Source organism: Calidris pugnax, unplaced genomic scaffold, assembly GCF_001431845.1.
Source record: "Calidris pugnax isolate Ruff unplaced genomic scaffold, ASM143184v1 scaffold379, whole genome shotgun sequence".
NCBI lineage: Eukaryota > Metazoa > Chordata > Aves > Charadriiformes > Scolopacidae > Calidris > Calidris pugnax.
The window spans coordinates 88,842-103,915 of record NW_015091812.1 but is presented as its reverse complement, the minus strand read 5'-3'; the positions used below and the strand labels follow the sequence as shown (position 1 = coordinate 103,915).

Here is a 15,074-nt window from a genome sequence, read left to right as displayed (position 1 = left end):
CCCAGTTGAGCCCACCACCCTCCCAGAGCTTGGCCACTGGACCTGGATGTCTGGGTGCCCAGTTCCTCCCAGTTGAGCCCACCACCCCACTCACCTTCCCCAGTATCTTCTTCCAGTACTGCCGCCAGAGGATGAGGAAGATGACGCCCAATAGGAGCAAGATGATGGCCACCAGGCAGCCAATCAGGATGGAGGTGTGGCTGTGGTCAGCTTTGGCCACTGGCTGCCCTGGTTTGGGCTCCCCGGGGGCTGCCATGTTTGGGGGGGGGGCGGTGGTGGGCAGGGTGCCACCATGGCCCCACCCCCTCACATCCCGCCCTGTTAAGCCCCTCCCCTTTAAGCCCCGCCCCATTAAGCCCCACCTTACCTGGGGTAGTGAGGTTGGTAGCCACGCCCCCGTGCCAGGAGCCCTCAGGGACGGCCATGACCCCCGCCGAGGGGTCAGGGGGGGCGGCTGGGGGCCACCCACTGGCACCCCCCGCCTCCTCCACCACATCTGCAGGGAGAGAGCCCCACGGCGCCTTAACGAGGCAGCTAACGAGGGCGGGGGCAGTGGGCAACGCACTCCAGCAAACCGCCTTCCCATTGGCCAACAGGTCAACCAACCAGCTCGCGGGGTGGTTGACCAAGCCATCACTCAACCAGCCTTGGCCTAGTCCAACCAACTAGTCCAACGACCAACCAGTTGTCCAACTGGCCAACCAACCCGTTCTTCTGCTCACCAACCAATCACATGGTGACCCAAACATCTAACCAGTCACCCCATCATCCAACTAACTGGGCAACCAGTAACCAGCTGATCACCCTTGGACTGGTCAACAGCCAACCAGCTGATGATCCAGTCCTGCATCCAACCAACCATCTCACCACCCGGCCAGGTCAGTAGTCAACCAGCCAATCAACCAGTCTCCCAGCCAGATCTTAGACTGGTCAACCAGCATCCAACCAGTCAACCTCCCCGTTATCCACCCAACCATCCCATCACCCAACCATCCAACCCATCATCCACCCAACCATCCCATCTTCCACCCAACCACGCCACCATCCACCCAACCATCCCATCACCCAACCAACCATGCCATCACCCAACCATGCCATTGCCCAACCAACCACCCCATCACCCATCCATCCTACCCATCACCCAACTGATGACCCCATCACTCAACCAACGACCCCATCACCCAACCAACCGCCACATCACCCAACCAATGACCACATCAGCCAACGAAACACCCCATCATCCAACCAACAACACCATCACTCAACCGATGACCCCATCACTCAACCAATGACCCCATCACCCAACCAACCACCCCATCACCCAACCAACCACCACATCACCCAACCAATGACCACATCAGCCAACGAAACACCCCATCATCCAACCAACAACACCATCACTCAACCGATGACCCCATCACTCAACCAATGACCCCATCACCCAACCAACCACCCCATCACCCAACCAACCACCACATCACCCAACCAATGACCACATCAGCCAACGAAACACCCCATCATCCAACCAACCACCCCATCCCCCAACCAACCACCCCATCCCCCAACCAACCACCCCATCCCCCAACCAACCACCCCACCCCCCAACAATCCGCCCCATCACCCAACCAATGACCACATCAGCCAACTAACCTTCCCATCATTCACCCATCCAACCCAAGAGCCAACCCACTGGGAGAGGACACCAACGTTCAGGTAGGTCTGGAGATCCTTTGCCGTGGTAGGACTCACCTGAGAGGAAGGTGACCTCACTGAAGAGCATCCACTCCCCGGTGAAGAAGAAGTGACACTGGATGAAGCGGGCCTGGCGCCCCCCCAAGGGCACAGTGACCGAGCGGGCGCTGGGGTCCTTGACGGCCCCACCCAGGCTGTGGGTGACCGGGGTGGGCTCCCAGGCCGTGGCCAAGCTCCTCTTGAAGCGACACTCCACCTCCCCGAAGATGCTCACCCCCCGCGTGTGCATGTTGTTGCAGTGAACCTGGGGAGGGGGTGGGTGATGGGTCACCATCCCATGATGCCCTGGGGCAGCTGAGGTTGGGGGGGGGTTGTTAAGCCAAAGGGTCTCCAAAATGGGAAGTTCCAGACCCTTGACGTGGTGGCCCCTCATGGGTCCATGCCATGGATGACCAATCCCACAATGCCCTGGGACAGACCCCCTGCCCAAACCTCCATGACGCCCTGGGGCACCCATTGCCCTCACTCCCATGATCCCTTGGGGCCCTCTACTGCCCACCATCCCCTGCTCCCCAGCCCCCCAACGCAATGCCCTAGGTCACCCCCTTTCCCACCACGCCCCCCTCTCCCGCTATCCCAGCATGCCGCGGGGCACCTGCATGGCGCTGAAGGCCCGGAGACCCTCGAACTCGAACTCCAGCTCCACGTGGGGGCGGGGGCCGGGGGGGCGGTGCCACCCCACGTAGTCGTAGCCCGGCCACAGGCGTCGCTCGCGGCTCCTCATGAAGTCGTCCAACCCCAGCACCCCGTCCGTCAGCTGGCCCAGCCCCCCAAACTGCAGCCTGGGGGGGGCAGGGGACACCTGGATGGCTTGGTCCCTCCATCCCACCCACCTGGGAACCCCCCATGGGGCATGTTGGGGGTCAAGGGGTCTCTGGATGCCTGGGTCCCTCCATCCCACCCAATTGGGAATGTCCTATGGGGCAGCTTGGTAGGTCAAGGGGTCCCTGGACACCTGGGTCCTTCCATCGCACCCACTTGGGAACCCCCCATGGGGCAGCCTGGGGGGGTCAAGGGGTCCCTAGATGCCTGGGTCCCTCCATCCCACCCACTTGTGAATCCCTCATGGGGCAGGGTAGGGGGTGAAGGGCCTCCTGGATGTCTGGTCCCTCCATCCTTCCCCCCATGGGGCAGCCTGGGGGGGTCAAGGAGTCCCTGGATGCCTGGGTCCCTCTGTCCCACCCACCCCTGGGGGTGGTTTGGAGACACCTGGAGATGGCCAGGGTTGGTTGGGGACACTTGGGGACAGTTTGAGGACATCTGGGGAGGTCCAGGGACAGCCTGGGGACAGGTTGGGGACACTTGGGGATGGTGTGGAGACACTTGGAGGTGGCCAAAGCTGGTTGGGGACACCTGGGGACAGTTTGAGGACCACTGGGGACATCTGCGAAGGTCCAGGAGCAGCTGGACACAGTTTGGGGACATTTGGGGATGGTCTGGGGACACTTGAGAATAGTTGAGGACAGTTTGGGACCAACTGGGTGCAACTCTCTTGGGGCTGGTTGGTGTAGGTGACCTTTGGGGACAGTTGGGGACATCTGGGATCTGGGAACCCCGCCATGGGGCAGGGTGGAGGGTGAAGTGGCTCCTGGACACTTGGATCCCTCCATCCTTCCCCCCATGGGGCAGCCTGGGGGAGTCAAGGGGTCCCCGGATGCCTGGGTCCCTCCATCCCACCCACTTGGGAACCTCCTGTGGGGTAGTCTGGTGGGTCAAGGGGTCCCTGGACACCTGGGTCCCTCCATTACACCCACTTGGAAACCCCCCATGGGGCATGTTGGGGGGTGAAGGGGCTCCTGGACACCTGGGTCCCTCTGTCCCACCCATCTGGGAACCCCACCATGGGGCAGGGAGGAGGGTGAAGTGGCTCCTGGACACTTGGGTCCCTCCATCCTTCCCCCCATGGGGCATCTTGGTAGGTCAAGGGGTCCCCAGATGCTTGGGTCCCTCCATCGCACCCCACCATGGGACAGCCTGGGGGGTCAAGAGGTTCCCCAACACCTGAGTCCCTTCATCCCACCCACTTGGGAACCCCCCATGGGGCATGTTGGGGGGTGAAGAGGCTCCTGGACACCTGGGTCCCTCCATCCCACCCACCTGGGACACCCTCCCCATGGGATCCAGAGCACAATTTGGGGGCAATGGGGGCTGTTTTGGGGACAGTTGGGAACATTGGGGTCAACTGGGGCCAGATGGGACAATCTGGGGACAGTCTGAGGGTCTTTTGGGACAGTGGGTGACAGTTTGGGCCAGAAGGTGACAATTTGGGGACATTTTGGGCTATTTGGGGACAGTTGAGGACAGCAAGGGATAAGTGGGGACTGCTTTGAGCCAGTGGTTGACCATCTGGGGACACTTTGGGGTCATTTGGGGACAGTGGTGGATGGTTGGGGATGATCTGGGGACAGTTGGAGCCTGTTTGGAGATGGTTGGGACAGATGGAGATGGCCAAGGACAGTTTGGGGGACACCCAACTGGGGCCAGATGGGACAATCTGGGGACGGTCTGAGGGTCTTTTGGGACAGTGGGAGACAGTTTGGGCTGGTTTGGGCCAGAAAAGGACAATTTGGGGACAGTTGAGGACAGCAGAGAACAATATGGGGCTGCTTTGAGTCAACCATGGGACAGCCTGGGGGGTCAAGAGGTTCCCCAACACCTGAGTCCCTTCATCCCACCCACTTGGGAACCCCCCATGGGGCATGTTGGGGGGTGAAGAGGCTCCTGGACACCTGGGTCCCTCCATCCCACCCACCTGGGACACCCTCCCCATGGGATCCAGAGCACAATTTGGGGGCAATGGGGGCTGTTTTGGGGACAGTTGGGAACATTGGGGTCAACTGGGGCCAGATGGGACAATCTGGGGACAGTCTGAGGGTCTTTTGGGACAGTGGGTGACAGTTTGGGCCAGAAGGTGACAATTTGGGGACATTTTGGGCTATTTGGGGACAGTTGAGGACAGCAAGGGATAAGTGGGGACTGCTTTGAGCCAGTGGTTGACCATCTGGGGACACTTTGGGGTCATTTGGGGACAGTGGTGGATGGTTGGGGATGATCTGGGGACAGTTGGAGCCTGTTTGGAGATGGTTGGGACAGATGGAGATGGCCAAGGACAGTTTGGGGGACACCTGGGGGTGGTTTGGAGACACCTGGAGATGGCCAGGGCTGGTTGGGGACACTTGGGGACAGTTTGAGGACATCTGGGGAGGTCCAGGGACAGCCTGGGGACAGGTTGGGGACACTTGGGGATGGTGTGGAGACACTTGGAGGTGGCCAAAGCTGGTTGGGGACACCTGGGGACAGTTTGAGGACCACTGGGGACATCTGCGAAGGTCCAGGAGCAGCTGGACACAGTTTGGGGACATTTGGGGATGGTCTGGGGACACTTGAGAATAGTTGAGGACAGTTTGGGACCAACTGGGTGCAACTCTCTTGGGGCTGGTTGGTGTAGGTGACCTTTGGGGACAGTTGGGGACATCTGGGTACTCACGGGCCAACGCTGTATCCATCGTAGGTGGAGTCATTGAGGACGACGGGTGCGGGGTCAAGGGCCATCACCTGTCCCCGTGGCGCCGTGTAGGACAGGAGCCCGGCTGAGGACAGGGGACCCAGTGGTTGACCATCTGGGGACACTTTGGGGTCATTTGGGGACAGTGGTGGATGGTTGGGGATGATCTGGGGACAGTTGGAGCCTGTTTGGAGATGGTTGGGACAGATGGAGATGGCCAAGGACAGTTTGGGGGACACCTGGGGGTGGTTTGGAGACACCTGGAGATGGCCAGGGCTGGTTGGGGACACTTGGGGACAGTTTGAGGACATCTGGGGAGGTCCAGGGACAGCCTGGGGACAGGTTGGGGACACTTGGGGATGGTGTGGAGACACTTGGAGGTGGCCAAAGCTGGTTGGGGACACCTGGGGACAGTTTGAGGACCACTGGGGACATCTGTGAAGGTCCAGAAGCAGCTGGACACAGTTTGGGGACATTTGGGGATGGTTTGGGGACGCTTGAGGATGGTTGAGGACAGTTTGGGGCCAAATGAGTGCAAGTCTCCTGGGGCTGGTTGGTGCAGGTGACCTTTGGGGACAGTTGGGGACATCTGGGTACTCACGGGCCAACGCTGTATCCATCGTAGGTGGAGTCATTGAGGACAACGGGTGCGGGGTCAAGGGCCATCACCTGTCCCCGTGGCGCCGTGTAGGACAGGAGCCCGGCTGGGGACAGGGGACATGTCACCATGGGGCCACCATGGGGTTGGGTGAGGGACATGGGGATGGGGACTCACCACCCTGGGGACACCCTCACCATGGAGTTGGGCGAGGGACGTGGGGATGGGGAACCACCACCCTGGGGACACCCTCATTATGGGGTTGGGTGAAGGACGTGGAGATGGGGAACCACCACCCTGGGGACACCCTCACTATGGGGTTGGGTGAGGGACATGGAGGTGGGGAACCACAACCCTGGGGACACCCGCACTATGGGGGGAACCACCACCCTGGGGACACCCTCACCATGGGGTTGAATGAGCCTGGACACCTGGGTCCCTCCATCCCACCCACCTGGGACACCCTCCCCATGGGATCCAGAGCACAATTTGGGGGCAATGGGGGCTGTTTTGGGGACAGTTGGGAACATTGGGGTCAACTGGGGCCAGATGGGACAATCTGGGGACAGTCTGAGGGTCTTTTGGGACAGTGGGTGACAGTTTGGGCCAGAAGGTGACAATTTGGGGACATTTTGGGCTATTTGGGGACAGTTGAGGACAGCAAGGGATAAGTGGGGACTGCTTTGAGCCAGTGGTTGACCATCTGGGGACACTTTGGGGTCATTTGGGGACAGTGGTGGATGGTTGGGGATGATCTGGGGACAGTTGGAGCCTGTTTGGAGATGGTTGGGACAGATGGAGATGGCCAAGGACAGTTTGGGGGACACCTGGGGGTGGTTTGGAGACACCTGGAGATGGCCAGGGCTGGTTGGGGACACTTGGGGACAGTTTGAGGACATCTGGGGAGGTCCAGGGACAGCCTGGGGACAGGTTGGGGACACTTGGGGATGGTGTGGAGACACTTGGAGGTGGCCAAAGCTGGTTGGGGACACCTGGGGACAGTTTGAGGACCACTGGGGACATCTGTGAAGGTCCAGAAGCAGCTGGACACAGTTTGGGGACATTTGGGGATGGTTTGGGGACGCTTGAGGATGGTTGAGGACAGTTTGGGGCCAAATGAGTGCAAGTCTCCTGGGGCTGGTTGGTGTAGGTGACCTTTGGGGACAGTTGGGGACATCTGGGTACTCACGGGCCAACGCTGTATCCATCGTAGGTGGAGTCATTGAGGACGACGGGTGCGGGGTCAAGGGCCATCACCTGTCCCCGTGGCGCCGTGTAGGACAGGAGCCCGGCTGAGGACAGGGGACATGTCACCACGGGGCCACCATGGGGTTGGGTGAGGGACATGGGGATGGGGAACCACCACCATGGGGACACCCTCACCATGGAGTTGGGCGAGGGACGTGGGGATGGGGAACCACCACCCTGGGGACACCCTCACTATGGGGTTGGGTGAGGGACATGGAGGTGGGGAACCACCACCCTGGGGACACCATCACTATGGGGGTTGGATGAGGGACATGGGGATGGGGACTCACCACCCTGGGGACACCCTCACCATGGGGTTGGGTGAGGGATGTGGGGATGGGGAACCACCACCCTGGGGACACACTCACTATGGAGTTGTGTGAAGGACGTGGAGATGGGGAACCACCACCCTGGAGACACCCTCACCATGGGGTTGGGTGAGGGACGTGGAGATGGGGAACCACCACCCTGGGGACACCCTCACTATGGGGTTGAATGAGGGATGTGGGCCCACCACCCTGGGGACACCTTCACCATGAGGTTGAGTGAGGGACATGGGGATGGGAACCACCACCCTGGGGACACCCTCACCATGGGGTTGGATGAGGGACATGGGGATGGGGAACCACCACCCTGGGGACACCCTCACTATGGAGTTGGGCGAGGGACGTGGGGATGGGGAACCACCACCCTGGGGACATCCTCACCATGGGTTTGGGTGAGGGACATGGGGATGGGGACTCACCACCCTGGGGACACCCTCACCATGGAGTTGGACGAGGGATGTGGAGATGGGGAACCACCACCCTGGGGACATCCTCACCATGGGGTTGGGTGAGGGACGTGGGGATGGGGAACCACCACCCTGGGGGCACACTCACCATGGTGTTGGGTGAAGGACATGGAGATGGGGAACCACCACCCTGGGGACACCCTCACCATGGGGTTGGGTGAGGGACGTGGGGATGGGGAACCACCACCCTGGGGACATCCTCACTATGGAGTTGTGTGAGGGACGTGGGGATGGGGAACCACCACCCTGGGGACACCCTCATTATGGGGTTGGGCGAGGGACGTGGGGACGGGGACTCACCACCCTGGGGACAACCTCACTATGGGGTTGGGCGAGGGACGTGGGGATGGGGACCCACCACCCTGGGGACACCCTCACTATGGAGTTGGGTGAAGGACGTGGGGATGGGGAACCACCACCCTGGGGACATCCTCACCATGGGGTTGGATGAGGGACATGGGGATGGGGAACCACCACCCTGGGAACACCCTCACCATGGGGTTGGGTGAGGGACGTGGGGATGGGGAACCACCACCCTGGGGACACCATCACCATGGGGTTGGATGAGGGACATGGGGATGGGGAACCACCACCCTGGGGACACCCTCACCATGGAGTTGGGTGAGGGACGTGGGGATGGGGAACCATCACCCTGGGGACACACTCACCATGGGGTTGGGGGAGGGACGTGGGGATGGGGAACCACCACCCTGGGGACACCCTCACCATGGGGTTGGGTGAAGGACATGGAGATGGGGACTCACCACCCCGGGGACACCCTCATTATGGGGTTGGGCGAGGGACGTGGGGACGGGGACTCACCACCCTGGGGACAACCTCACTATGGAGTTGGGTGAAGGATGTGGAGATGGGAACCCACCACCCTGGGGACACCCTCACCATGGAGTTGGGCGAGGGACGTGGGGACAGGGACTCACCACCCTGGGGACAACCTCACTATGGAGTTGGGTGAAGGATGTGGAGATGGGAACCCACCACCCTGGGGACACCCTCACCATGGAGTTGGATGAGGGACATGGGGATGGGGAATCACCACCCTGGGGACCCCCTTGGCGGTTGCTGATGGGGTGGCCCTGGGAGCTGATGAGGGGGTGATGGGGTGGGATGGAGGTGATGGGGGGCTGCCGGGGGGAGGTGACAAGGTGGCCCTCACCGTCCCAGGGGCAGCCGTAGAGCTCCAGGCGCAGGCAGACGCTCATGGCGCGGGGGGCCCGGGGGTAGACACGCAGCGCCCGGGCCACGGGTGGGGGCGCCAGGTCCTTCAGCACCACCCCCTCGGGGTCCTCGTTGCCCCCGATCACCTGCGGCACCGGGATCAAGATGGGATCCACTCCAGGATGAAGGTCCCACCTCTGGGGACCTCCCCAGTGGCCCCATGAGATTCCCGGCCCCCCATGAGCCCCAGGGATCCCGTTGACCTCCTGGGATCTCCCAAGGATCCCATTGGTTCTTGAGATCCCACTGCCCTCCCAAGGATCCCCAGGGATCTACCAGGGATCTACCAAGGATCCCATTGGTCCCCAAGGTCCCAGGGATCCCTGCCCTCCCAGGGATCTCCCAGGGTTTCCCCCCCCCACCCCCAGGATCTCAGTGTCCCCAGGGATCCCATTGACCTCTTGGGATCTCCCAAGGATCCCATTGTCCTCCAGGATCCCACTGCTCTCCCAGGGATCCCCAGGAATCTTCCAGTGTCCCCAGGGATCCCATTGTCCTTGGGATCTCCCAGGGATCCCATTGTCCCCCAGGATCCCACTGTGTCCTCCCAGTGTCCCCAGGAATCCCATTGTCCTCCTGGGATCTGCCAAGGATCCCATTGTCCCTCAAGATCCCACTGTGTCCTCCCAGGGATCCCCAAGGATCCCAATGGCCCCTCAGGATCTCCCAAGGATCCCATTGACCCCCAAGATCCCACTGTGTCCTCCCAGTGTCCCCAGGAATCCCATTGTCATCCTGGGATCTCCCAAGGATCCCATTGTCCCTCAAGATCCCACTGTGTCCTCCCAGTGTCCCCAGGGATCCCATTGTCCTCCTGGGATCTCCCAAGGATCCCATTGTCCCTCAAGATCCCACTGTGTCCTCCCAGGGATCCCCAGGGATCCCAATGACCCCTCAGGATCTCCCAAGGATCCCATTGACCCCCAAGATCCCACTGTGTCCTCCCAGTGTCCCCAGGAATCCCATTGTCCTCCTGGGATCTCCCAAGGATCCCATTGACCCCCAAGATCCCACTGTGTCCTCCCAGCGTCCCCTGGGATCCCAATGACCCCTCAGGATCTCCCAAGGATCCCATTGGCCCCCAAGATCCCACTGCCCTCCCAATGATCCCCAGGGATCTCCCAGGATCCCCCACTGTCCCCTCCTGCATCCCAGTGCCCTCCCAGAGATCCCAGGGATCAGCATCCCAAGGTCTCCAAGTAATCCCATGTCACCTTGGCACCTCCATGTCCCCAAGGTGTCCCCGAGGTGTCCCATGGCACCTCAACATCCCTAAGGTCCCCAAGATCCCTGATCACCTCAACACCCCAACATCCCCAAGGTCCCAAAGATGTCCCCTGATGTCCCCAAGGTCCCTGGTCACCTCAGCGCCCCACCATCCCCAAAGTCCCCAAGATGTCCCCAAGGTCCCTGGTCACCTCAGCGCCCCACCATCCCCAAAGTCCCCAAGATGTCCCCAAGGTCCCTGGTCACCTCAGCGCCCCACCATCCCCAAAGTCCCCAAGATGTCCCCAAGGTCCCTGGTCACCTCAGCGCCCCACCATCCCCAAAGTCCCCAAGATGTCCCCAAGGTCCCTGGTCACCTCAGCGCCCCACCATCCCCAAAGTCCCCAAGATGTCCCCAAGGTCCCTGGTCACCTCAGCGCCCCACCATCCCCAAAGTCCCCAAGATGTCCCCAAGGTCCCTGGTCACCTCAGCGCCCCACCATCCCCAAAGTCCCCAAGATGTCCCCAAGATCCCTGGTCACATCAACGCCCCAAGATCCCCAAGGTCCCCAAGATGTCCCTAATGTCCCCGGTCACCTCAACACCCCAACAGCCCCAATGTCCCCAAGATGTCAACGGGACCCGCGGGACACCAGGCACCGTCCCCATCGCTGCGACCCAGCCTGGGGACAAGGGGACGTCCTGGGGACACCTGGGGGCACCAGGTGCTGTCCCCATCGCTGTGGAAGTCCCCAAGATGTCCCCAGGGTCCCTGGTTGCATCAACACCCCAAGATCCCCAAAGTTCCCAAGGTCCCTGGTCACATCAACGCCCCAAGATCCCCAAGGTCCCCAAGATGTCCCTAATGTCCCCAGTCACCTCAACACCCCAACACCCCCAATGTCCCCAAGATGTCCCCAAGGTCCCCACTCACCTCAGTGCCCCACCATCCCCAAAGTCCCCAAGATGTCCCCAAGATCCCTGGTCACATCAACGCCCCAGTATCCCCAAGGTCCCCAGTCAACCCAGTGCCCCACCATCCCCAAGGTCCCCAAGATGTCCCTAACGTCCCCGGTCACCTCAACACCCCAACACCCCCATTGTCCCCAAGATGTCCCCAAGGTCCCCGGTCACCTCAGCGCCCCACCGGTCCCTCCAGCGCAGCCAGCGGTGCCGGTCGCGGCTGTAGCGCAGCCGGTAGGCGCGGGCGAACTCCCTGCCGTGGCCACCGGCGTGACGTCCCTGTGTCCCCACCAGTGTCACCAAGTACAGCCGACCCAGGTCCACCTCCAGGAACTCCTCCTCCTCTGGGAAGACGGGACCCGCGGGACACCAGGCACCGTCCCCATCGCTGCGACCCAGCCTGGGGACAAGGGGACGTCCTGGGGACACCTGGGGGCACCAGGTGCTGTCCCCATCGCTGTGGCCCAGCCTGGGGACACGGGGACGTCCTGGGGACACCAAGGATGTGGGGACACCTGGGGGCACCAGATGCTGTCCCCATTGCTGTGGCCCAGGCTGGGGACATGGGGATGTTCTGGGGATGTGGGGACACCTGGGGACACCCAAGGGACATGGGGACATCCTAGGAACAGCGAAAGGACATGGGGACACCCAAGGTACTTGGGGGCAGCCAGGGGACATGGGGACACCTGAAGAACGTGGGGACACTTGGTAAATGGGGACATCCTGGGGACACCTGGGGGAACACATTGACATTGTGGGGACACCCAGGGACTTCTGGGGGCACAGGGACACCTGGGGACATGGGGACACCCAAGATACTTGGGGACACCCAGGGACTTCTGGGGGCACAGGGACACCTGGGGACATGGGGATGTTCTGGGGATGTGGGGACACCTGGGGGCACCAGGTGGCCCAGGCTGGGGACATGGGGATGTTCTGGGGATGTGGGGACACCTGGGGGCACCAGGTGGCCCAGGCTGGGGACATGGGGATGTTCTGGGGATGTGGGGACACCTGGGGGCACCAGGTGGCCCAGGCTGGGGACATGGGGATGTTCTGGGGATGTGGGGACACCTGGGGGCACCAGGTGGCCCAGGCTGGGGACATGGGGATGTTCTGGGGATGTGGGGACACCTGGGGGCACCAGGTGGCCCAGGCTGGGGACATGGGGATGTTCTGGGGATGTGGGGACACCTGGGGGCACCAGGTGGCCCAGGCTGGGGACATGGGGATGTTCTGGGGATGTGGGGACACCTGGGGGCACCAGGTGGCCCAGGCTGGGGACATGGGGATGTTCTGGGGATGTGGGGACACCTGGGGGCACCAGGTGGCCCAGGCTGGGGACATGGGGATGTTCTGGGGATGTGGGGACACCTGGGGGCACCAGGTGGCCCAGGCTGGGGACATGGGGATGTTCTGGGGATGTGGGGACACCTGGGGGCACCAGGTGGCCCAGGCTGGGGACATGGGGATGTTCTGGGGATGTGGGGACACCTGGGGGCACCAGGTGGCCCAGGCTGGGGACATGGGGATGTTCTGGGGATGTGGGGACACCTGGGGGCACCAGGTGGCCCAGGCTGGGGACATGGGGATGTTCTGGGGATGTGGGGACACCTGGGGGCACCAGGTGGCCCAGGCTGGGGACATGGGGATGTTCTGGGGATGTGGGGACACCTGGGGGCACCAGGTGGCCCAGGCTGGGGACATGGGGATGTTCTGGGGATGTGGGGACACCTGGGGGCACCAGGTGGCCCAGGCTGGGGACATGGGGATGTTCTGGGGATGTGGGGACACCTGGGGGCACCAGGTGGCCCAGGCTGGGGACATGGGGATGTTCTGGGGATGTGGGGACACCTGGGGGCACCAGGTGGCCCAGGCTGGGGACATGGGGATGTTCTGGGGATGTGGGGACACCTGGGGGCACCAGGTGGCCCAGGCTGGGGACATGGGGATGTTCTGGGGATGTGGGGACACCTGGGGGCACCAGGTGGCCCAGGCTGGGGACATGGGGATGTTCTGGGGATGTGGGGACACCTGGGGGCACCAGGTGGCCCAGGCTGGGGACATGGGGATGTTCTGGGGATGTGGGGACACCTGGGGGCACCAGGTGGCCCAGGCTGGGGACATGGGGATGTTCTGGGGATGTGGGGACACCTGGGGGCACCAGGTGGCCCAGGCTGGGGACATGGGGATGTTCTGGGGATGTGGGGACACCTGGGGGCACCAGGTGGCCCAGGCTGGGGACATGGGGATGTTCTGGGGATGTGGGGACACCTGGGGGCACCAGGTGGCCCAGGCTGGGGACATGGGGATGTTCTGGGGATGTGGGGACACCTGGGGGCACCAGGTGGCCCAGGCTGGGGACATGGGGATGTTCTGGGGATGTGGGGACACCTGGGGGCACCAGGTGGCCCAGGCTGGGGACATGGGGATGTTCTGGGGATGTGGGGACACCTGGGGGCACCAGGTGGCCCAGGCTGGGGACATGGGGATGTTCTGGGGATGTGGGGACACCTGGGGGCACCAGGTGGCCCAGGCTGGGGACATGGGGATGTTCTGGGGATGTGGGGACCCCTGGGGACACCCAAGGTACTTGGGGGCAGCCAGGGGACATGGGGACACAGGGGACACGGAGGGGACACGGGGACGTCCTGGGGACACCAAGGATGTGGGGACACCTGGGGGCACCAGATGCTGTCCCCATTGCTGTGGCCCAGGCTGGGGACATGGGGATGTTCTGGGGATGTGGGGACACCTGGGGACACCCAAGGGACATGGGGACATCCTAGGAACAGCGAAAGGACATGGGGACACCCAAGGTACTTGGGGGCAGCCAGGGGACATGGGGACACCTGAAGAACGTGGGGACACTTGGTAAATGGGGACATCCTGGGGACACCTGGGGGAACACATTGACATTGTGGGGACACCCAGGGACTTCTGGGGGCACAGGGACACCTGGGGACATGGGGACACCCAAGATACTTGGGGACACCCAGGGGACATGGAGACGCTTGGAGGGCATGGGGACATCATGGGGACACCCAGGGAACATGGGGACACTTGGCAAATGGGGACATACCGGGGACACCTGGGGGAATGCAAGGACATTGGGAGGGGACACCCAGGGACATTGGGACATCTGAAGATACAGGGGCACTCAAGGGACATGGGGACACCCAGGAGGACAGAGGGACCTGGGGACACCCGAGAACATGGGGACACATGAGGATACAGGGATGCCCAGAGGACATGGGGACACTCAGGAGGACAGAGGGACCTGGGGACACAGGAGGGGACACAGGGGTGGCACCAGGAGGGGACACTGGGCCATACTGGGCCATACTGGGCCACACTGGGACTCCTTGGCCACAGCAGGCAGTGGTGGCTCTGGGTTGGGGACACTGCAGGGCCCTGGGAGGGGACACTGGGTGGGGTGGAGGGGGGTACTGGGCCATACTGGTGTGTACTGGTGCGTACTGGGCTCACCGGCCGTGGCGGGCGGCGGTGGAGTCGGACCAGGCGCTGGAGGCCGAGAGGTGGCTGTCGGGGATGGAACCGTCCTCCATGCCCAGGGCGAAGCGACACCTGCCTGGGGGACACGGGGGACATTGGGGACACATTGGGGACACAGAGGGATGTGGGGGACATTGGGGACGTGGGGGACACAAAGGAGACATTGGGGACGTGACAAACATGGGGGACATGGGGGACATTGGGACATGGAGAGAACGTGAAGACATTGAGGACACGACAAACATGGGGAACAC

At 62.5% G+C, this 15,074-nt stretch overlaps 1 protein-coding gene across 1 annotated transcript in view; it reads right to left on the bottom strand.

Annotated features, from left to right (window-relative positions):
• LOC106900090 (epithelial discoidin domain-containing receptor 1-like) overlaps window positions 1–15,074 on the bottom strand; it is a 77,795-nt gene that overhangs the window by 30,877 nt on the left and 31,844 nt on the right. Inside the window, exons 3-10 of the mRNA XM_014962074.1 lie at window positions 14,794–14,896; window positions 11,473–11,701; window positions 9,071–9,218; window positions 5,859–5,961; window positions 2,348–2,534; window positions 1,750–1,996; window positions 368–496; window positions 95–249 (exon numbers count right to left, since the gene is read on the bottom strand). Of these exons, the coding sequence (XP_014817560.1) occupies window positions 95–249; window positions 368–496; window positions 1,750–1,996; window positions 2,348–2,534; window positions 5,859–5,961; window positions 9,071–9,218; window positions 11,473–11,701; window positions 14,794–14,896 (1,301 nt within the window). The remainder of the gene's footprint in view (window positions 1–94; window positions 250–367; window positions 497–1,749; window positions 1,997–2,347; window positions 2,535–5,858; window positions 5,962–9,070; window positions 9,219–11,472; window positions 11,702–14,793; window positions 14,897–15,074) is intronic.